The sequence below is a fragment of the Calliopsis andreniformis genome, chromosome 6 (assembly GCF_051401765.1).
Source record: "Calliopsis andreniformis isolate RMS-2024a chromosome 6, iyCalAndr_principal, whole genome shotgun sequence".
Classification (NCBI taxonomy): Eukaryota; Metazoa; Arthropoda; class Insecta; order Hymenoptera; family Andrenidae; genus Calliopsis; species Calliopsis andreniformis.
Genome location: NC_135067.1, coordinates 18,507,427 through 18,529,501, shown reverse-complemented (window position 1 = coordinate 18,529,501; position 22,075 = coordinate 18,507,427). Strand labels below are relative to the sequence as shown.

The 22,075-nt window shown below is 46.0% G+C and overlaps 1 protein-coding gene across 3 annotated transcripts in view; it reads right to left on the bottom strand.

Annotated features, from left to right (window-relative positions):
- The window catches only part of LOC143180493 (putative receptor-type tyrosine-protein phosphatase mosPTP-1), a 336,896-nt gene that overhangs the window by 212,052 nt on the left and 102,769 nt on the right, over positions 1-22,075 (bottom strand). For all 3 annotated transcript variants that reach the window (XM_076380249.1, XM_076380251.1, XM_076380250.1), the window contains exon 2: positions 1,142-1,435. In XM_076380249.1, coding sequence (XP_076236364.1) covers positions 1,142-1,435 — 294 coding nt within the window. The remainder of the gene's footprint in view (positions 1-1,141; positions 1,436-22,075) is intronic.

The following is a 22,075-nucleotide window of genomic DNA, read 5'->3' as shown; positions in this document are numbered from 1 at the left end:
AGAAACGCATTCGAACTTGAGCGTCTCTGCCCGCGATTCCCATTCTGCTGGCGGAAGGAGGATTTTTCGCGCGAGGACTTCACGGGCGCAGAGCGATCGTGGGATGTAATTCAGGTTCGGTGGCTAAACGACAGTCGGGCAGAATCTCGGTGCGCGTGTTCGCGCGCGGAGCCGAACTTCTGATCATCGATACGGCGTGGGCGAAGTTGCCTCGGCATTAGGGCGGAAATTTGGCCCCCAGTGGGTCGCAAGTTTATCCAATATCGTCGAAGCAGCGAGGGATCGAAGTTGCCCGGAGAGCTCGGTTACCGCGTGGTTGAACCATACTTTATGACGACTCGAGAATTGCCTTCGTTAGCTGCGAACTTACTCCTTCGACGTCCCTCTTTAGGATAATAAGACTCGCAAAATTCTCCGCGGCACACGGCACACGCGCGTCGCTCCGCCTAGAATAATACGCGGGGCCCGTTCACTCTCGAATGTTCCCCGTTTTACGACGCGTTTTATGTCCGCACGGAACGCCTGGAAAATACGATGCGTTTCCCCCCGACGAGGATCGATTCGGCCTTAATTGGAAGTTCGTTAACGTTCGTCGAATACGTCCGCGGCGGTTTAAACGAATTCGGAGAGTTATGGATAGCCAAGGTTAAAACGCAAATACACCTGACCCCTTTGGCTTGCTGGAACCACGCCAACCGGGCTGGGGTTAATTTTTAATTCACCCTCTACGCCTGGCCCGTAACCGGACAATCCAGGTGGGGCGGGAAAAGTCACGGGGTTCATTTTGATTGGACATAATTACGGTCACGGGGCACCGATTTCGGTGTTTTTGTGGACAAACTGTGGACTATCTGTTACATAAACACGCGGTTTTTGGCTTGTTTGAACTGTTGCGTAGCTTTCAGGATTTATTGACTATTCGCGCATTCCTCACCCCTCAATTTAATATTGATTTTATATAGATAGAAAAGTAATCGCTTTCTTCAATTAACTTGAAATGAGAATGAATTTTCAGTGTCTCAATCGCCAAGCAATTATTTCTTATTGCAATCTCGTGGATAAAAAGGATAAAAATTGTCATCTTTCACCAATTTGTTAAGTTTAAATTTTGCCTGTTATCAGAAAAGGGTCTCCCACTCACCTTGCACTATGAGTTTGATGACAGCCTCCGGAGTGCTGCGACCATTGACTAAACAAGTGTACTCGGCGGTGTCGTCGGCGGTGCAGGGATGAAACTGGAGGGCGTAATCTTTCGACGAGAGCGAGACCCTGCTCTGATGGAACCAAACGGTGGTGATGCTGCTGCTGTACTCGAGCAACTGTCTCCCGTCGGCCCGCCACTCGAGCATCAGTATCAGCGAGTCCTCCGTCACTCCGGGGCAATTCAGTGTCACGTTCTTGCCAGCCTCGACCACCATCTCCCCCACCATGGAATCTGGAAAGAGAGAGATCGTACGTCGTTACATTCGTCACGTCGTGGCCGTTATCGCGCGAATAAAAAACCGACCGAGCTGGTCTACGTGGACAGTCGGAGATCTGCAGGATCTGCCTGCGTCAGGACCATTTCGCTGCAGGCAAGATAAAACGAGTTCCATGGCTCAGCTCGTCTGCCCTCTTACGACCCGACGTTACACGCTTCGAATCTCGCAGAACGATCCGCGGAATCGGCAGGATATTGATTAAGATTATTGCACGACCAACGTGTCTCGCTACGTGAGCCAGAAAGAGGACAAGTTCCTTGCTTCCGGTTCTGCTCGAGGTTTGGGGAGAATTTTGAGCTTTTGGACGTTTCGCTGCTACTTACGGTGGTAGCTTTACGTAATTGGAAACATTTGGGGTGATTAAACGCAATGGCTCGGATCAAACGATAACTGCAGTTACTTGAAGCACACGTACCCTCGAAGCTCCGCGTTTGGGGGTGGTTTTGAAGCGGAGTCGTCGGCGTTGAGGTTCCGATTCGTACCATCCGAACCCTCGACCCCAACTGTGCGGAGCTATGGTCTTAATTCACAGCAAGGTTATCGCATACGCGACCATAATGTGTGGCCCAAATAGAAATACTCGATAATATCAGTGACCGTGTTACTCCCGACGCTATCAGCGTTCTTCGTCGATCAACAATAGCAATCGTCGTCGTGCTGGCCAATGAAACCTCCGGCAGTTTCGTTTCAGAAGGACTATAAAAGGGTACGATTCCCTATCGCACCTTACGAGTCGAGAAGTATCCCGCCGCTGTGTTACAGCTTGAATCGATCGCGGTTGAACTTTACTGCGATCGGGGCAGACGTCAACGCCTTTCCTCTTACCGACAACAAGATGAAACGCGAATCAAATTTATCTGTAATCGACTTCGAGTTTACGAGTGAAAGACACGTCGCCCTGAAAACTATTCCTTTTGATTCTCCTTGGCTTCTAGTTTATTTCTTCCTCGTCTGGAATCTCCTCTGTAACCATTGAACTAAGCACGAGGTAATCGCTTCTAATTCAACCGTACCTTTTGTGAGTTTTCCCGAAGCCCTAAGATTTCAAGTAGGTATCAGTAATTATTAATATTCTGAAAGTTCTTTCAATCGCTTCTATCAATTACACTGTAATTTTGAGATAAATTAAAGTAAAAGTGGATAGAAGAATTATAAGCTGTACAAGATTAAACTAAAATAAGTTTTAAAGAATCAGTATGTAATGAGAATCGTCAATGATATAAAGGAGAATGTTTCAGTAACTGAAATTTTTTAGAGGCCTACTTTAATGGTCAAGAACCGTATGAAAATTCTTTTTCTCTATTCTATTCTCGTACCCCAGTGTTCCTCAATCACCTGTGATTTCGACTCTTCACCTGGACCTAACACAGACCATCCCCCTTCGCTTTTACGCTTTTTCGAGGTCTCGAGTGCAGGGACTGGTTCCATTGAATCGAGCAGCGGTTTACCATGAAAAAAGAAGAGCGCGGTTCGGCAGATTGACTGAGCGGCGATCGCGGGGGTGAATCGAATCCTTCAAAACGAAAGGCCGTTGTGACGTGATTCACGGAGTGATTCCATCTACAATCCCCGACGTAAACTCTGAGCGTGAATGTGTGCGGGCATTCGGTTCACGCGTACGTATTCATACGTGCATAAAGTGCAAGTCCCCTGCTGTCTATTCTGTCTCCTGTCCACTGCCTCTCTCTCTCTCTCCCTCGACTGCCCATCCACTCGATTCTCATCCCCACGGATGCGGACCGATTTTCGCCAGCGCAGCGAGTCGATCGACGTCCGTCCACGCTTTTGCGGCGCTGAACTTTGATCATCCGACATTCTGCGTCGATTCCGTAGTCCAGACTGGAAGTTACGATGGAAATTTCCCCAGGACCTTACCATAATTTCATCGGCCACATTATAACTTCGGTACAAGCTCCCTGCACTCGATGGCTGACCAAACGAACGGAATGCGTGGTTATCCTGGTCAAACGCGACTCGATGGGGACTCGATGGGCGACTCGATGAGTCGTGAGAAGAGTTCAATATTTTTTTATGCGTTTTACCACTTTTTAATCCCTCTTATGGTTTGATTTAGCTTTTCTTAACACCTTCACAGAGATTCAGGATAATTCTTTGATGAAGTCTGTGGTGTTAGTAGAAGTTGCTTGAGATTAATTAACACTTTCGCAGTGATAGTAATTTTAATAACTTTGAGGTGTTTGAAACACGTCCAGCTGCTAGACTGTTCTAAAGCTTCTAAGGATTTACAAATCTGAGCAGTGTTCCATTAGATGCAAATTTTTCTGTCACGTATTCGAAGTGAATCGAAGCCTCTCGAAGGCTATCGCTGCGTATAGAGTGGGGGGCAGCGCGCGTTATCAACTACTACGGGGAAACTTTTTACATTATGTTAACTTGCGCGCGAAATGGCCTCACGGGCCGTGAGGTAGATGAACGCGATGATGACGGAAAGTTTGCACGCCTCGTCCCCCTCGAAAGACGTGATCCTTCGAAGGAAGCTGTTCCTTGTTTATTCTCGGCTCCCTCTTGCTGCCTCATCGACTAAAAATATGTCTCGTGAAATAAGACACTCCAAGCTTCTGATAATGGAAACGCACCCCCGATCTACGTCGACCGTTTAATACATTTCTTTGTACTGGTGTGTTCGTTGGAGCTCCGTACGTTCCTTTGTTCGCCTGAGATACTAGTTGAAATAAGGATTCCTCGCTAAGGAAACGTTGCGATACGTATTTTAAATATTTTATTCCGCAGTTACGCGTCGGAGACGATCCCTTTGTAAGATTTAATTTATTTTACGACGAAAAGGGGAATCGGAAGCAGAATGTGTAGGAGTCGGGAAAAGGTAGAGTCAAAGAGCACGAAAGTTTTGAGGGTATTGAGGTCATGGTGGTTCTGAAATATCCCCGATCCTCACAATCGAATACCTTTATGATTCTCTATGAATTTATTCTGAAGCAAAGTGGAAAACCGAACCGGGGAGTATAGAGGTTTGAAATAGAAAAAGCCACGGTATCAGGAAATGTATGGCGTGTTTTCTGCGAAGAATCGGAGCGCCCGATTATTGCAGTCTTGGAATTCCATCCTCTTATTTCTTTCTGTCGACTCTCTTTACGACTCCTTAGGAATTTATTTTAAGGAAAACGAAAAGAAAATTAAATAGAAGTACCGACTCAGTACATAAAGCATGAAAGAATTAAATAAATATTCCTCATAATTTCTCACGGAACTTAATCCCTGCTAATAAATAAAAAAGATTCAAAAAAGTATCCAGCACTTTTAATCCCTCAACTACCTCATGCTGGTAGTCAACCATACGCAATCCACCAAGCCAGTTCAACGTTCAATGCATCTCGCAGTGAACGTCTCCCCTTCAGTGGAAGTATCTGTATCAGTTCGTCGCAAAGTGGCGTCCGCGTTCGCTCAGAAACGTGGAAAGCAATGGGGATGGCACTCGAATCGAGGCCCCTCTCGGAATCAGCTTCACCGCCGTTGGAACATTACCGCAGTTTAAAGCCGCGGAAACAGAAACTTCCAGCTAGTTGTCTCTTTCAGCGAATCGAACGAAAGGCTCTGCCATTATCTTGGCTTCTGTTCTTGAAACGGGACGGCGCGGGGGTGGATATCACGGGCAGCGAGAGTAGAAAAGAGAACCAAGGAGAAAAATGCGCAGAGAGGCGTTGAACGAAGAGCTCCGAGGTTTCTCTCCCGTTCGAGTCTGCCTCATTGTCTCGACGCGATCTATATCGAATAATTAGACCGCGTCTGTAAGAGGGAGCCGTCTGACCACGGTAATTCGCATAATCTCGGGGGATGTGGCGGAGAGAGGGCACAGAGCGTTATGCAAATGCGCGCCAAGGAAACGTCAGCCCTTTAACAACGTAGCTGGTTTAATTGAATAGTTGAAATCCGCATTTTTAGGACGCCGGCTCGCGCGTGGGATTGAAGTTTAACAGCGAAGCGTGGAATGAAGGGATCGCGAGGCTTTTACGAATATGAGCGCGCGCGAATGGCCCCCGTAATTAAACGCAATTAAAACTGTTATTCCAAAGATACCACCGTTTCGGTACGACTCCTCGCCACTGTGAATTACGCGTCTCGTGTAATATTTTCGATGAGAAATGGCGTTCCTCCACCGTCGCTCGACCCAGCTAACGAACTCTCAACTTGCTTCGGGTGCGAGTTGCCTTTCTACCGCGTCTTCTGCCAGAGTAACTACTCTCGACAGTATCTACTCTCGAATGCCACGTATAAAGCGTGTCTGGAAATTTCGACTCGAGTGAATAGGAAACATCTACATACGCGTGTTCGCATAAACATCTTTGCGCGCTGCGATAAAGTACAACCTTCCTGAGACATCTCGTAGATCGCGGTATTCGACCGAACCCTCGAGGGAGCACAAATAAATAGAAAAGTACGGGCAACCAGAGAACGTACCGCCAGGGACTCTCGGGGAAATCGAGCGAGAGAAACAACGGGGAGGTAAAAGGAACGAGGACGAAGGGAGTGAGAAAGAGCTGGGGTTCGTGTTTTCTCTCGACGCCCTGGTTACGATTAATCCAGTTTCTCTGTAATTACATTGCAGTTCTTTAACACAGCCAGCTATCGAAGTTTCTGTCGGCGATTATTCGCTCGATTTCACGGAGAATCTTTGCGTTTCCGCAGATCGAGTGGGAACTCCTGACAGGGTTCCCACTTTTTCCTTTCTCGGGGCAGACTTGCGTCGATCGCGAAGACGGCGGAGTTTCTCCCGAATGAACTTCGTCGCAAGGCTCCCGCGAGATACTTTCGACGACTTCCACCCCCAACGTCTCCTCCCTTGTTCGCGGAGGCAGCCTTGGGTCGCGACGAGTCCATCCTCATCTCGAAATTGAATTTCGTCCTCACGCCCCATGTAGGCGACCAGCTTGGCGCCGTAAATTAATTTACGCAAATCTTCTGCGGGCATGAATTTTTCCAGCACTAATTTCCCCAGAAGCCAGCTCGCTCGGGGGGGTACAGTCGCAGGGCCGCGGCAAGCCGTTACCACGGTAATTACCTTCCTACCTTCGTTCCACTCGGCCTTTTTGTCTCATAACCAAGTAACTATCTTAATTGCTTTCGCTTTTCTGCCGCTGGATACAGCACCGACTCTCTCCGCGGCCTCGCGCGAGCATCTCCTCTCTGCTTCGGGTCCACTGTAGTCCCTTAAGTCTCTTTCTCTCCGCTATCGTTGTTCATCCCCTTCACGGGTCGCGGCTCCGTTTAAACTCGTTCGCCCGCGATTTTTTCCTCGCGCCTCCTCGTCCTTCCTCCGCCTCTTCCTTCGCGACACGTCCTTTTTCCTGCTCCGTTACGTCTCTGCGACTCTGTTGCGTCACGGTGTATCGCTTGGCGCCTCTGTTTCGCCAGGCGATAACGCTGGATCGCTCGTGCGACGCGGCTGCGTGACAATCCTCTCGAGGGAATTTCGAACGGAACGAGAACCGTTCCGCCAATTTTCACGCTGTTAGCCGTCGCTGCGTCACTCGGTTATTCCGCTTAGAAAAATCCACTGGACGGGCAAAGCCAGGTTAACAGGATCGGTAATTGCCGAGGCTCCCTGCCGTTCCTCGCGTAGAGGCTTCGCGATAATGCGTTTTGCGTTTAGTGAACGTAGACAGTGGAGAGAGGAATTGGTGAACCAGCGACTTTGGGGAGTACGGATTGTAGCAGGTGTGTTTTAACCTAAAGAATGGCGATAAGTGAGAATGATGCTTTTCAATTCCTTTGTGAAAGGTGTCTCTAATATCATCCAAAATGCTTTTCCCCTCGTTTAACAATTTTCATGCTCTGCTGATTTTTTAACAAGATATAGGATACCTACTAGTGACTTTTAGAACCTGTTCTATTGAATACAGCCCGCAATGTGTCTCGTATTAAAGCGAAGGAACAGAAGGAATTATATTCTGTCAGCAGACACTTAATTGAAGTCAATTTGAGATCCTCTCTGACTCATTGAAGAGACACAGAATACAGTAGATAGTTGACGAAGAACGAGGGTCAATTCCGTAAACAAATCTTATTCTACGAGAGAGAGATAGAGAGGAATGGGGAATTTACGTCGCGATAAAAAGAGCAACGGGCAAGATTTCCATCCTCGTTCTTTTTTCCTCCCTTTGGGCCGCATGCGACGGTCTGGCTGCGCCTAAAGCGATCTCGTGGCTCCAACCGAGCATGACTCCCTCTCACGCGGCAGTTTCCAGAATGTCATTATTTCAGCGAAAGCGTTTGTTACTCGCGGCTCGAGCCTCGCGACTCCTTCACGCCGAAGTGTTTACTCGAAAGTTCGCTGCGGGAAACGAGGATATCCCAGGCTCCCCGTTCCGAAGGAATGATTTTTTAAAAATTCTCCACCGAGGAATTCGTTAGAGTTGTCGCGAGGTTGGGTATACAAGAGAAGCTGCCGCCTTTCCTCCTTTTTTCCCCCGCTTTTCCTCGTTACGGTGCGCTGCCGTGTCGCCCAACAGTATCTCCACTAGCGCGACCACAAAATTGGACAGACCCTTCTTTCTATCCCCCTTTGTTCACCCTGCTTTCTCCCTTCGCCCTCGAATCTGACCGGTTCTCCCATTTCTACCCCAGTGCACGTGAAACGCTCGCAATTTACTGTTCCCTGCGAAACTCGCGCCTCGGAAGGAATCGACGATGCTATCGCCGCATGGAGAAAGCGGCGTTTCCACGCAATCCGCCTCGATCGCTAAACATCGCTCTCATCGGCTCGGCGATCTGACCGCTAATAAGAATGGCCGTCGATCAGCCACGACAGATGGCCGTTCGCAAACAGACCCATCAATCACCGACTGATACGTATCGGTGTCTGGTTCGCGTGGACGTTGAACGAATTTCTACGAACACGAACACGAGTTCTAGCCAACGTATGAGCGATTTCCGAATCGGCCGCGACGGCAATACGTAAACTTCGCCTAGTTTAATTGGCCTCTCGGCCAGCCTGTCTCGTTAATTACCTCCCATTTAATTAGCGTTTACCCCCTTAGAGCGTAACGAGTACCATGTAAATCACTGACTTCGGATGCTCCAGCGATTCGATACGCTTCCGCTCTCGGCTGCTTCCGCAGGAACGAGACGAGACCTCGCGGGGAGTCGATTAGTACGTCGCTCTGACCCGTACAGCTGCATTTTACTCCACTGGAATTACTTCCGCTGCTAGTGATCTTATGTGGCGACTTCATTACATGTCTGTGTTCCTTGCATTTAATCTGGCTACTGGTGGGAGTTCAATGAAGACGGGAAGAAGATGTTCCTGTTTGCCAGTCTTAGTAATGCCTTATGTATCAGCGATGGTAGGTATATTAATTGTAGGAAAGATTCACTACATGAAGAAACTTCAAAGGATGATTCTAGATGTTAAAATAAGACGAATAGAAAGAATGAAAAAATTGCGTTCGAAACTTCCTTTTGGAGATATTAATTATCCAAGAGGCAGCTAAAGAGAAATGTGTCTGACCAGGGGTCTGATTCTACTGCCGACTTCGATTAACCAGGTCAGACGTGATTTTAGTAAAATAAATCCTCAGTTAGCACACTATACAGGCATTTAGATATTATCTTTAACAATCACTAACTCTCAAATGAACCCTTAAGTATAATTTTCTGACACAAAATGTAAGCAAGTACCCATGCCCACTTTAGCAGCGAAGGTATTGGTAACTGATCCACCTTGATAAATGGACTATAATTAACACTATCATCCAGTATACCAAGTCAGCACACTTATATGAAGCAAGTGGTATCTGGAACGTTCTCGATTCACCGGTTCTCGTGAAAAACGAAACTGGAATCGCGATCGCCGCACGGTTCGTGGGATTCCGATATCTGACGTTCCCGCTAATGGATCATTTGGTAGAGACAAAACAAATGGAACCACCCCTTCGTTCCCTACAAATGGAGGTTGCCTCGGCCGGGGCCGATGCCTTCGTGTCTAACCATCTCCTAGATTTGTCTTGGAAACCCAGCACACGATGCTTTCGTCGAGCAATTTTACGTGGAACTACTACCTTGACTTAGGAAACTACCGCATAAAACACGTTCGTAAATGGACAAGCACTCGCCGATATCGTTTTCTTCCATTTTTCGTCATAAAACGCTTTATTCCCCTCTCGATTTTCCATATTACCCTCCTCTTCTTCCCCTGCTTTTTGTTTCGTCACTCTCCTCGCAATACTTCATTAACAACATATTCTCGATGGTTTTCGCGGAGGGTCGCTGTGCAACAATTTTATGTCGTGGGTTCCTCCGGCTATTTGGTCGACCCAGTTCCGCGAACGCTGTATGCGATAAAATGATAGAACTTCTTTCCTACCCTCCAAGCGGTCTGTCACCAACCAATTCGGTTAGACTCGAGCATAGTGCACGTAATTATTTCGCCATTAGTGGCTACATTAACGATTTAGCTTTCGATCGAGCCGCGTTTTCGAATCTCGCGCACACTTTGGATAGACAAAGTTTTCATTGAAAATGTTTCTAGGGCAGCGGTTGGCATTATGAGTGATCAATGTTCCCGATTACATTCAGGTGAACAATAAAAAGTGGAGGCTAAATAGGATATATTTCAGCCTCTCGGTGTTTACGTGTGTGATGATAACCCTACGAGGAAATACGCGAAAAAAAGTTTTCACAACTAGACGGATCGACGAAAGACCCAATTAATTTCAAGTGCGTTTGCTGGTTGAACGAGGCCACGCGTTATTCCACTCGCAAACATATCGAATCACCGCCGAACCTGTTCCGCTGTTTTCATTGTCGTTCACGAGCCAATGAAAAATGCACAGGTGATACTCGACCGACGATTTCATTTCGTTGCCCCCTGTGTACTTAATTCTTGACTCATATCGGAAACCACTTTACGCAGGGATCGATTTCTTCATCGTGAAACCTAATGAGGCGTTATCAGCGGCCATTCGACATGTTTCCCTCATTTCTAGCTTTATATTCGAACAGTCAAATATAGGAACAAAGAATCGTCTGTGACCCGAATTAAATGTACGACTGTACGAGTATTATTAACTCACAGGCGGTAATTCTACAAGTCAAAAGGAAAACGAAAAACAGAAATGATAAAATTGAGGTTGAGGTTCCGTTTTCGTGTTATTAAATTGTTGATGAGAAACGTGAAATGTGTATGGGGCGAGAACTTATTCTACTGCTGTCGTGCGTCAGCCAGACCAGACAGGGTAGCGGCAGTAGGATAAGTCCGTCCGCGTCAGACGCACTCTACGTGCATTCTAAATGTATATTTAGCAATTAATAACTCGGAAACGAGGCCGCAAACGCAATTTCGTCACTCATAACTTTCGTCCTATTTTGGCTCGTAGAATCACATCCTGCTTCATTCATATTTTAATATAAATGAACAATAAATGGTTAAAGTTTCTTCTATTGTATTAGAAAGTCGATTGCTTTTATCAACAATTGTATACTGCAAACACTACAAAACATTTCATCACATTTCCACAAAACTCAATCAAAATTTTTAATTTAGGTACATTAACATTTCTATAGTGCCAACATGTCAACAGTTTCGAACTTTTCTTCGTATCTAACGTACCAAAAATTCGAAATCACTATTTCCTGCCACTGACGTCTCTACAGAAGCCCCATACCTTTGACACGTTCGAAAACATGGAAACACCGTGTGGAACTCATGCTTTCTGCTCGAAAATCGCGTATAAATCCATTAAAGTCGACAAAGGGGCGAGAGAAAAACTACGAGAATTTGCGTGACCTGGTACATGTATCGTTTTTCAAGCAACCATGAACTGAATGCGAGCGATTGTCCGATCCGCGCAAGCCCTGTCATCGGAGGGGAAGGAAATCTCGATAAATGGCAGGAATCGTCGGATGATTCGTTTTGACGCAATCGAAAACGGAATCAGTGAGTCGTTATCGGCGAACGTTGGAGCGACGCTTTCCTCCCTTGCGCACGGTCTTCCCTCTGTCACGGGACACCGATCGCTGATAGGGAGGCTAGGTGAGTTGGCACGTGATTCGACGTGTTCGTAACGTTCTGAACAAATAGTCACGACTCGACCCCTCGTTTTTAGTTAGAAATAGAAGAGTGCTGAGTGTCCTCTTCGCGAAACACGCAAACTAGAATTATCCTGTTCGTACATGATTTATGTAGCTTTCGTAGGAAGTCCTTATGTGGAGAGATATTCATTAACATGCACACTTCTCGAAAATGGCTACCTAACCATTCCTCCCTATGAATACACTCTCTGTCCTCACTCGACTATCCTCGATTCTGAGGCACAGTTTTGCTACTTCGCCTTATTGAAGAGTCCACTACTACTAGTGGTCTACACCCAGGAAGAAGCGCAGCCTCTCTTCTGTTTTCCTCTCTCTCTTTCCCTAACTTCTAGCGTCATCTCTCTATCATCAACCCTTCCACTTGGGTTGTGGAAACTGCAGAGTGCCGTTTCATTCATGTTGCAGCAGGAGAACGACATATTTAAGAGTAATTTCACTGACTGTTCTAGTCTTAATCAACGAACAGAATCGTAATTTGGGAGAGTGGCGGAAACGATACCTGCACCCTGAAAATTTCCACGACAGGCAATATGCGCGGCTATCAGGAACATCGAATCCACGCAGGCAGCGTTCAATTAACCGTTCCGTGGCCACAGGACTGTGGACCTTAAATATCGCCAAGTTACGAGTCGCGGCGCTAACGCAATTTCACAGCCGCGGAAACGCGTCGCCCCTCCAAACGATCATTGGACGTGCAATCACACCCTTGGCCCTTAGGGCTACTTTCTGCTATCGCTCTGTTATTCTCTGCCAGCGAAATCTCATTTCGAAGTGGGCCAGTGAACACAACTTGCACGAGATAGCTGCGGTACGTCCAGTGTGGGAGCTCACATGTAAATAGTCTCAGCTTCGGAATAATTAACTATAAAGCCTGATGAAATGGACAGATGCGGCGAGAGATGAGAGTCGATCTGTCACCTGCATGGAATGCAGCGGAATTTCTACGTTTTGTGAAACCGATAGACATGCGTGATAAAGCAGGAAAAGTGATGAGACTATTACATGATTTTTCGCTTTTTATTGGATAGGTCACTGGTTTTTTCAGATGGTGGAATCAGATTTTCAGGTCGGATTACTAATATTATTTTATAGTTTATCTGGTACCTATCATTTAATACTACAGCTATTCCAGTTAGGATAGAGCTTCACTTGAAAATAATTCAAAGGCTGTTACGATATTAAATCTGGGATAGAACTACTAAATAGCTAATAGAAGGGATGAAAATTCAAAGGCTATTCAGATAGATGAACATATGCGTCAGGGTAACTTTGGGACGTAAGTGACTGAGGTAAAGTTTCAGCAAGGATTCGCAAACTTCTTACTACTCGCAGCTGACATACACTGGATGCTCTCCTATAGTCAAGCGCGTCCCGTGACGTTGTCAGATCGTCGTGATGGATCGGGAAGCGTTCGGGGACAAGCGGGATCGATATCGTGTCGATAACATCGGCTCGGATATTACGTGTCGAGGAGGAAAATTAACGATTTTAATAGGTGCGACCCGCGAATTTTCCGGGCGAGATGCCCCTAGTTGGAACACTATCGTTTGCGCTCCCTCGATCGCGTTACACGGGGATTCAATAAAATTTTCGTCAGAGTTTCGAGTGCCAGTTAATGTACGGTCATTTTTGCCCTCGCTCGGGATCAATTTGTTACGCGGAGAGGGCTATTATCGGGGAGATGTTAGGGGACACCGTGAAGAGTTCCCGCATGATAGGATTTTAATACCAGTTGGGGTGCGCGCTCGAGATTCTAACGCCATTCAATTTTATTACCCAATACATAGTACAGACACTGATCAGGTGGTATTATCCTTGCGTTGAAATACGATACTCCTCCCTGTGTATTATAAATATTCCACGCACTATTCTCTGTATGTAGCTCATAAAATGAATTAATAGAGAAAATTTGTGTACACTTTGTTAGAAAATAATATGTGAGAGGGAGTGAAGTGAACAATGAAATTTATTCAGAAATAAATTTTATTGTTAATCTTTTCTCCTAAACCCAATTATCAAGAATTCAGTTTACAACCCCTCCGACTAATAAAGTGATAACAAGTACACGTCGAAATTTGCATTCTCCATGATCGTGAGAAGCATGCAAGGAGCATATGGAGAGAGGAAATTGTTAACCGCGAATTCGAGCGGTTATTAAGACCAGTTAATCAAGCGTCACGGCAGTATCTAATGAAAGGAAACACGCCCCTGGAGACTGTGCCGGATATAATTTACAAATTTATCGATACCGTTAATTCCACGGCGGAATAACGTGTCTTGAAGTCAAATTTCCGTGTTTCGTCGCCGGCTGCCTTATCGATGGAAAATTAACCCTGGAATTGTAGCGGCGGCACCGACTTCCCGCCGCGAATATCGCTTACGGAGCAATTACAGCGTCGAAATGGCATCGATCGTGCCGCGTTGCCGCCGATGCCGGCCCCGATGATTGAGTTTTTGAAAACACTGCCCTGAATACGGACGCGAGTCGAGAGTCGAGCGAATTAATGCTTCATCTAGCGAGCGAACGAACGAACGGGCGGGCGAACGAGCACAGGGGGGAAATAATTCAAGAAGCGTCGTTGAATCGCACTAAAATGTTATTTGCAATCCTATTACCGTTCGGTGCTTGATTCGGTTACCGGGGATTTATCGAATTGTTAAATTCATGCGATTTTATTGAATCCATTACGATTTATGAGCAGCCCGACCGCGGGCCTGTTATTGCGACATCTGTGTAAGCGATCAAAAACGCGAACTCATCCGGATTTGTTTTTAATAAATTGACCAGAGCCGTTAATATCGATCGAATTAACGCGCGGGTGTATTAAGTATACGCGAGCTTCCTCGATTAACGCGCGCCGAGTTTCGGGCATTATAATCGTTCGCCCGTGTACGAGGCACATTCGATGCTGTCGTGTTAGAGAGAACGTACGAAACGAGCTGGCTGGCCGCGATGTAATTAAAAGGAACAATAAGCTGGGCTTGAATTGTCGAGTTTTAAGAGTGGCCTCTTCGTTTCCCCGGGAACGATACATTTATCACCGGCGGGACACCGAAAGTATCGCCGAAGAAAGCAGCTCGTTCGGCTGAGAGAATAGTGCGAGCTGGTTCTCGCGCGTTTCGCGAACGAACAAAAGACGAACCGCCCACCCTTCCGACCATTGTCGGTCTCGAGCACTTTGACGTTTACCCCGTGTACACCGTCGCGTCGCGTCGGACGAATTCTAATTCGGCTCGGGTCGAATTAATCAAATTACCCCCAGAGCCAGCCTTCGCCTCTTGGAGCTACAGGGCCCCGGCCGATCACCATCGAACGCTTCATCTTGGAATAACGGAGGACGTTCGACGAGCAGAGGGCAAGTGGCTGAGCCAGTTAAGGGTCCTCGGGTAAACACGAATAATCCAATTTCTGCGTCGAGCGGCCCCGCGAGGTCAACAGAATTTCGGGCACGTCATTGTGGCTTCCTAATTCCGTTCACCTTAAAACACACAAACGGTCGAGTTCCGGTGGCGGAGCGCGACCGCCACTTAAACACCTCCCCTATCCACCTCCATCACGCGCCCTTAATTATTCCCTCCCGCAACGTCCCCGGTTGCTCCCGTTACCGATTTATCGTCTTAATGAAAACTAACGGTCGTGAGCGCTCTCCTATGAAACGAGAGACGCGCTTATTAACGGTCTCTGTTTCGCTAATTTTCGTAGCAGGTTCATTACGGTGCAATTACTATCGACTTCTCGTTGCATTCGTTTCTTTATGCCTATGCGACGCTACAGGCTACGGGATCGTTAATCTATCCGACGTCTACGATTGTCTGTCCGAGATTGTAATTAAACGGATATCAAGCTTTATGTAACGGATACGTATCAATAGAATAGTCATATATCAGAGTGCCTCAAAGTGTCCGTTTGGATCGGATTGATACAAGAGTATTAATTACAGATCTCATGGCGTTGGTGGTGTCAAGTCGTGTCACAGGAGAGGAGCTTCTCAAGTGCTGCGATCGCTTTTTGGTGAATCTACGAATTTGTAGAGCTTACAAATGCTTGAATACTTAAATATTTGAAAATTTCCATATTTGAATATTTGAATATTTGAATATTTGAATATTTGAATATTTGAAAATTCGAATATATAAAAATTTAAAAATTTGAACATATACAAATTTTTAAATTTGAATATTTGAAAATTTGATATACAGCTTTTTATAAGTCTCATCGTCATACCTGTTTCTCTTATCCAAATTTCCGTATAATGTAGTTTCCGTCCTATTTCGAACTACTTGGATCGAGGGTAATCTACAGAGGAGATCCATAGATCTAGTTGTCCTCGAACATGAAGAAGTTCGACGCGATTAGCTATTGTTAGATCGCAATTAACGCGACGAAGTAGGTCTCCGACTCGGAAAATCTTGATACAGACCATTCCCCTAATACTATAGGGTCCGTGACGATGCATAGCTGCATGCAGTGTTCCCTCGAATGCTTATTATCACGCGAAATGTTTTGCTCTCGAAATCCACTATGTAGGCCGTACACATGCGGTTCGCCGTTCCATTGTTTCGTTATGCGGGAACTATGTTTAGCGACCCAGTTCGATATTACATCCACGTTTCGAATGTTCCATCGCTTTTCTTCCATTTATCACGTAAACAGGGCCGAATACTAACAGGGGAAGCAGTCAACTTGTCCATTTACAAAGTTGACGGTACTGTACCATGAGCGGTGTGACAGTAATGCACGAGCTCAACGTTTTCGAAGATATATGTTACCGAAGTACCGAATTACTAACACTCCCTAAACAGTAACAGAGACCTGCGTACATCCTGCAAAACTTTTTCGAAACAATAAAGGTATAACAGGGGATTTCTCTCTTGGAAGATCAATACTCAACCACTCCTAGATAATGCCATTTACCACCTGTGCGAGTTATTGTAACTGAAAACAGTTTAATCTCCATTCCATTACTAGGTTTCACGATGCTAAGCGAAACCGACGAGCTCGATAAGCAAGGACAATTCCCGTAGGCCCGATCCGTTCATACAACTTTCTATCAATGCTCGCATTTTATTGGTAAATCCAGCTTGTCGTGAGTTGAACGATGGAATGCCTAATGCAATGTCGTAGGTCGGCTGCGAGGCGTATATCGCTTTTAAATCCGTTAATGCGGGCTCCGAGTGGCAATTTGCATAGGTTTCACAGTAACGTACACGAACGCTGGCTCCGGGACTATCATTGCTACAACCTGGATCCGTATCCCTGTTTAATCCTTTGGACTTTACCCGTGACGCTTCCGCAGCTACGACCAGCCTTCACCATGCAACTCTCTGACACCTCTGCGCGGCGAAAGAACTGCATTTAAATAAAGTTCTAAGCCCCAGCACGCTCTCTCTTTCTCCGAGGCCCCTTTTCGTCGGATACTCGATATCAGCTCATCATATCGGTCTCTTTATATATTTGCTCCACGTATCGTGACACGAATTTCTCTTCTGTCCCCTGTTCTTCCTTGTTCCTCGCAATTCTGTCATATTTTCTCTTCACACGTTTTTTCGAATCAACTTCCACAAGTTTATTATTTTTCCTCTTTCACTCACACATTTATTTTTCATGCGTTCCTCTGGCTTTCATTCGCTCCTATTTTCAGTTACTTCTGTGGTTACAAAGTAGGTGGAACAATATGTGTCATAGTTTAATTTCATGATATCATGATAGGGAATTGGGATTCAAAACATCGAACGTCAATATCTCGAAAATAGAAATATGTGAGAGGTATCTTTTGGCATGTAACCACAGGTTTCTGCTTCTATCTCTCCCATATTTTTCTACCAATAGTTTGTTCCATCTTGGTTTATTGAAGGTCACTATGAAGCGAATTCAAAGGTTAAAAGATCAGCCACGACATCCACGAACATCGACGACTTTTATTTCGCCCTCTCCACAATTCGATCCGAGCTTTCCCTCGGTGATACCCCGACCTCCGTTTTCTTTATTTTTTGCACTTTACGCCGGGCAACGTTAAATCACACGAAAGGCTATAAATCCGGCGCATCTCCAGGACAGCTGATCCGGCAGGAAATATCAGTAAAGTGGAACAAACAAATCTCATGGCCGCGCGAACGCCCCAGAGAGGCAGACACACGGGAAGAGCCAGTGTATCGTAAATGCATCTCGTGCATCCCTTCGTGTACCTTCGGATTCAACGTTTAAATCGCGCTCGCCCCAGAAACGCATCGGCCGTGCCTTAATCGCGGCAGAAATGCAGACGTGACTTTTTTTCCCTCCTCCCCCTCTGTCTCCTTTCCCTCTGCGGAACATCGCTGCTTTAAAAGTTCCACGGTTCTCAGTAAACTCTGTGCAAGGTTTTCCAGGGCATTTTTGATCAGTATGAAAGCGACCTGTATTTCCTATGGAGCATCGTTGTCATACTCTTGGACTTGGTAATGCAAGTTCTTGTAATTTTGCAGCAGATTTATGGCGAAAGGATTTGATGGTTATAATATAATAGATCTCTACTTGAGGAAAATGTTAAATTCGTGAGGATGAAATTTTTAACTAGTTATAAAAAGTTAGTAATGAATAGTAATGGTACACAGTAGAGGATTTCAAGGTGAACTGTCTGAATAAGGAACTGTGCTATAATAAAATATGAAGTATTCCTATAATAACTTATCACAATATTTGAACTAAGTTACTCTCCATAATGGAGAAGCCAACTCGATCATAAATATGTGAAGAAGTGTATCCACAAAATCGCCACGAAAATCAATACCAGGACAGAGTTCCACGTGTGGCTCGAGCGCGAGCAGGTAATCTGCAGTGTGTCAGGAGTGACTTCACTGGCTTAAATAACGAGCACTGATACGTCGAAGGGACCGCTGGCTGAGATATCGAGTGCGAAGAATCGCCGAGAGAAAGGGGACCAGCGAGGAGAGAGATAGAAGGAGAAAGTTAACAGGGAAAACAGTCAGGTCGAAGAGAAGAGTTGCATGGAGGAAGGAGATAGGTCGGGAATAAAAATAGTGAAAAAGAGGAAGAGAGAGTACAGAGGGTGAAGAAGTTCCACGGGGACGAGAGAGGGGCGAAGTGGAGCTGGAATAAAAATGAGGGTAGTTACCGATGGCGGTCGGATCTTTCATTTGATTCCACGCTCCTGGAAAAATTGCATTTGTCCCCGGCAGCCTTTGGGCTCAAGAATAAGATACGAGACTACGCGAAAGGGCGCCCCCGAGGCCTTTACGCGAGATCAGATATTATGTTAAACGTTTTTAGTTATTCACTCGACGCCCCCTCTCAAGAGGTTTCCCCCTTCCTCGTCGTAAATCCGCCTTTGGTGATCGGGAACGATTCGCCGAGAAGCGATGCTGTTCGTTCTCCATCTCTTTAACGAGTGATTGACCTCTGAGGGAAAACCTGAACGGCTTATCGACGCAGTAAGAGGGAGCAGGGACTGAGGCTTGTGTAAAGGGCTGATACGAAGGACCCTTGGAGGACAGAGGGAGATAATGAAATATCTGTGGTCGTTTCTTTCCTCCGTGCCCCTTCGCTGACTGGGGATGCTATCTCGTGTGCCCCTATTTTCGAATTTTCGAATCGGATCGACCAGACAAATTATCCTGCCCAGATGTAGCTGATTTACAGTCGCGTTTGAAAGGGCAGATTTAGACAGAATGGGAGCGCCTCTCTTTGTCTCATCCACTGCTCCCCTTTTATTTTTCGTTGCACCGTTGACGCTGGAACGCGGAACATTCGACAACGCTGATTAATCGAGCACGATGACCACAATAACACGCAGAATTATGAGCGAAGCACCGCAGCGTCGCGCTCACCCATACCTTTTATAACTCGCGGGATTTAATTTAAGCTGATTAAGCACGATTTTATTTCCCGCCCCGTCCATATTTCGCGGCCGACCGCCATGGTATCCCGCGCAGATTGCGCGAGAACGCTCCCAGCTCTCAGACAAACGCGATTTTGTTGGAGAATTCGTGTTTCACGCGGAACAGGGAATTACGTCGACACCGATGCGAGAGTGATTGACTGCTCGCTGGGAACGCTGGAGCTTTGAAGCTTCAGAGGTCCTTCACGCGTTGCGCGACGCCACTTTTAATGAATTTTTGCGGTGCCACCCGTAAATCGTGATTTCGTGGGAAAATTATGGAAAACGTTCAAAAGCCATCAGGAAAATATCCTGGCGGAGGTAGCGCGTTCAATTGCGCCTCGACAGCTCAGCTGTCGAAAATTCGATGATGTTTCCGTGTGAGGTGCTCGATAGTACGCATTTTAATGAGCTGACATTGTCGTTCAGATATTTCCACTGTTCATTTTAAAAGAAACGTCAATCGGGCAGCGATCAGCGAACTACAAAAGATCGTTTATACATAGAACGCTGCTCCACGGTATTGAAAACCGACGCGTTTGTTTGGCACTGAAAATTCGGTTATTTAAAAAATACCGTGCATCAGAAAATTCAGTTGATAACTTTGGAAGATTTCCAAGGCATCGTCTGAGAGAAATATTCGACAGAAGCTTGTTTAATTCACGAAAACTGTCTCACAAAGCATGGAATGAGACAGTCAGCTCTGAACCTTTATATACTAAAGATGTCCAATAAGCAAAGGGCTGTCTGGTTCTATAAAAGCGCCCTCCAAGACCTTAAAAGCCCAGAAATTCCATTTTACTCTCCTACAAATTATAATTCTCTCTCGTTCTCGCTCTCTGCCTCAAACCTCATAATTCCTGACGGTCCACCTTTGCTATTTACCGTCTTACAATTGATAAGTTTCCATTTCAACGTTCCCTCTTCGCCCCTCATCTCCCGAAAGCAACCGTCCCTGCGCCAAACGTTTTAGCCAGTGAATACACGTCCATCGTATCCTCCTGAGTGAAAGCGATTCCACAGAATCCGCCAGTCGTTATTCGCCCGTGGCCCTGTCTTGCTCAAAAGCCCTTGCTTGCGGAGAGACCCTATGACAGCGTCGACTTTTGTGGACAGGTTCAAATAAACCGGTCAAAAAGCAACGTTTCAGGAGTCCTCGGTCAGGGTTGGGTCGCGGTTGTCCTTCGAACGAGGGGAAAGCTCCAACGGACGAGCAGACGGGTCGAAGGTCCTCGGATAGGCTGGCTTTACCGCGACGAGACTGGCAACGTAACGTCCGTTTTAATAACGTGTCAGGGTGGAACGAGCGTTGACGTTCTTCGGCTGGCTGCATGCCTGCCAGAGGACAATGCTTGGCTGGGCCCGTGGCTGGAATAATTTCAGAGATAAGGTCGCCCGAATGAAGCTGGGCGAAGCGTTCGAGGGTCTGCCTCGCCGCGAGAAAGAGCATGAAACTGAGATTGGTCGTGGCAAAGAGGGGGAACTAGGAAACTGAAGAATATAGACAATAGAGACGCTGATAGAGATGAAGGAATCGCAAGAACGAGAATGGAGATGGAGAAGGAAGCGCAAAAGTTAGAGAAGTGGGAGTGTACCCCTGTAAAAAACCACCCTGGTTTTGGAAAGCACATGGGGAGAATGGAAAAATTTCATATTACCCTTATATCATTATTACTACTATTTTAATATCCTAACTCTAATATCGTAGGAAATCGTGAGGAGAATTTTTCCAAAGGTATCTAATTCCTAAACCCCATAAATAAAAAATGTAAGCTGAAGGAAAATTATGCTCACTAAGTGTAAAGTGCTTCTTCATTCCTTGCTACTCCAGCCCGATAGACTTGTAGTTCTGAATCATTCTGTGTATAGCTGTAGAGCGGAAGATATGCAAAGTTCAGAACTTAATTCATTTCTAAGGCGCCTCACGCGAAGGCTGGACGTGCCAGATCGTCCGACTCGGCGTTATACTTATCACTGCGGCTTCCGTACATCCGTGCCTCTGCAAATTATTAACACTAGCGTCGGCGTCGACAAGGAGTCTCCACAACTTCATCTCGACGAGGAAATACTCCCGACCACTTTCACGTTGCTTCGACGACTTCTGATTTTAAAAGTTTCGCTGAAGGGGATGCATGGGCGACGCGGAGAACCTACCGATATAGCCTGTCTTGCAACTCCGACTTCGAACTGTCGTCCTTCCCCTGATTCCACCAAGCGAATCGCGAAATTGCGTTCTCTGGGAGCTCAACGTGGCCTTTGAAGAGATTAAGATCATGATCAGAGTTTCTTTTAGCAATTCGCATTCCCCTACCTTCATTTTCAGCTTGTGGATTTCTCTCGTTTTGAAATGCCTTCGTTTCTCCTCCCAAAAGTCTGATAGAAGAGAATGCATATGTTTGACAAATTAAGGGGTTATATGTAGTTGGGTTCTCAGAGAAAATTGTGCTACGAATTTTTGTATGTTTTCGGGATATTGAGATTTTGGAATTCGTCGTCTATTTTTACGTGAAACCCTGCGATAATGAATAAATTATTGAAGTAGAAGTTTGAAAATTAATGTCCTACTTTCCTCATTAGGGGAGTGCACAGTAACTCACAAATCTGTTCCTGTAGGATTATTAAATTAATATATTCACACTCTGTTTTATACTTTAC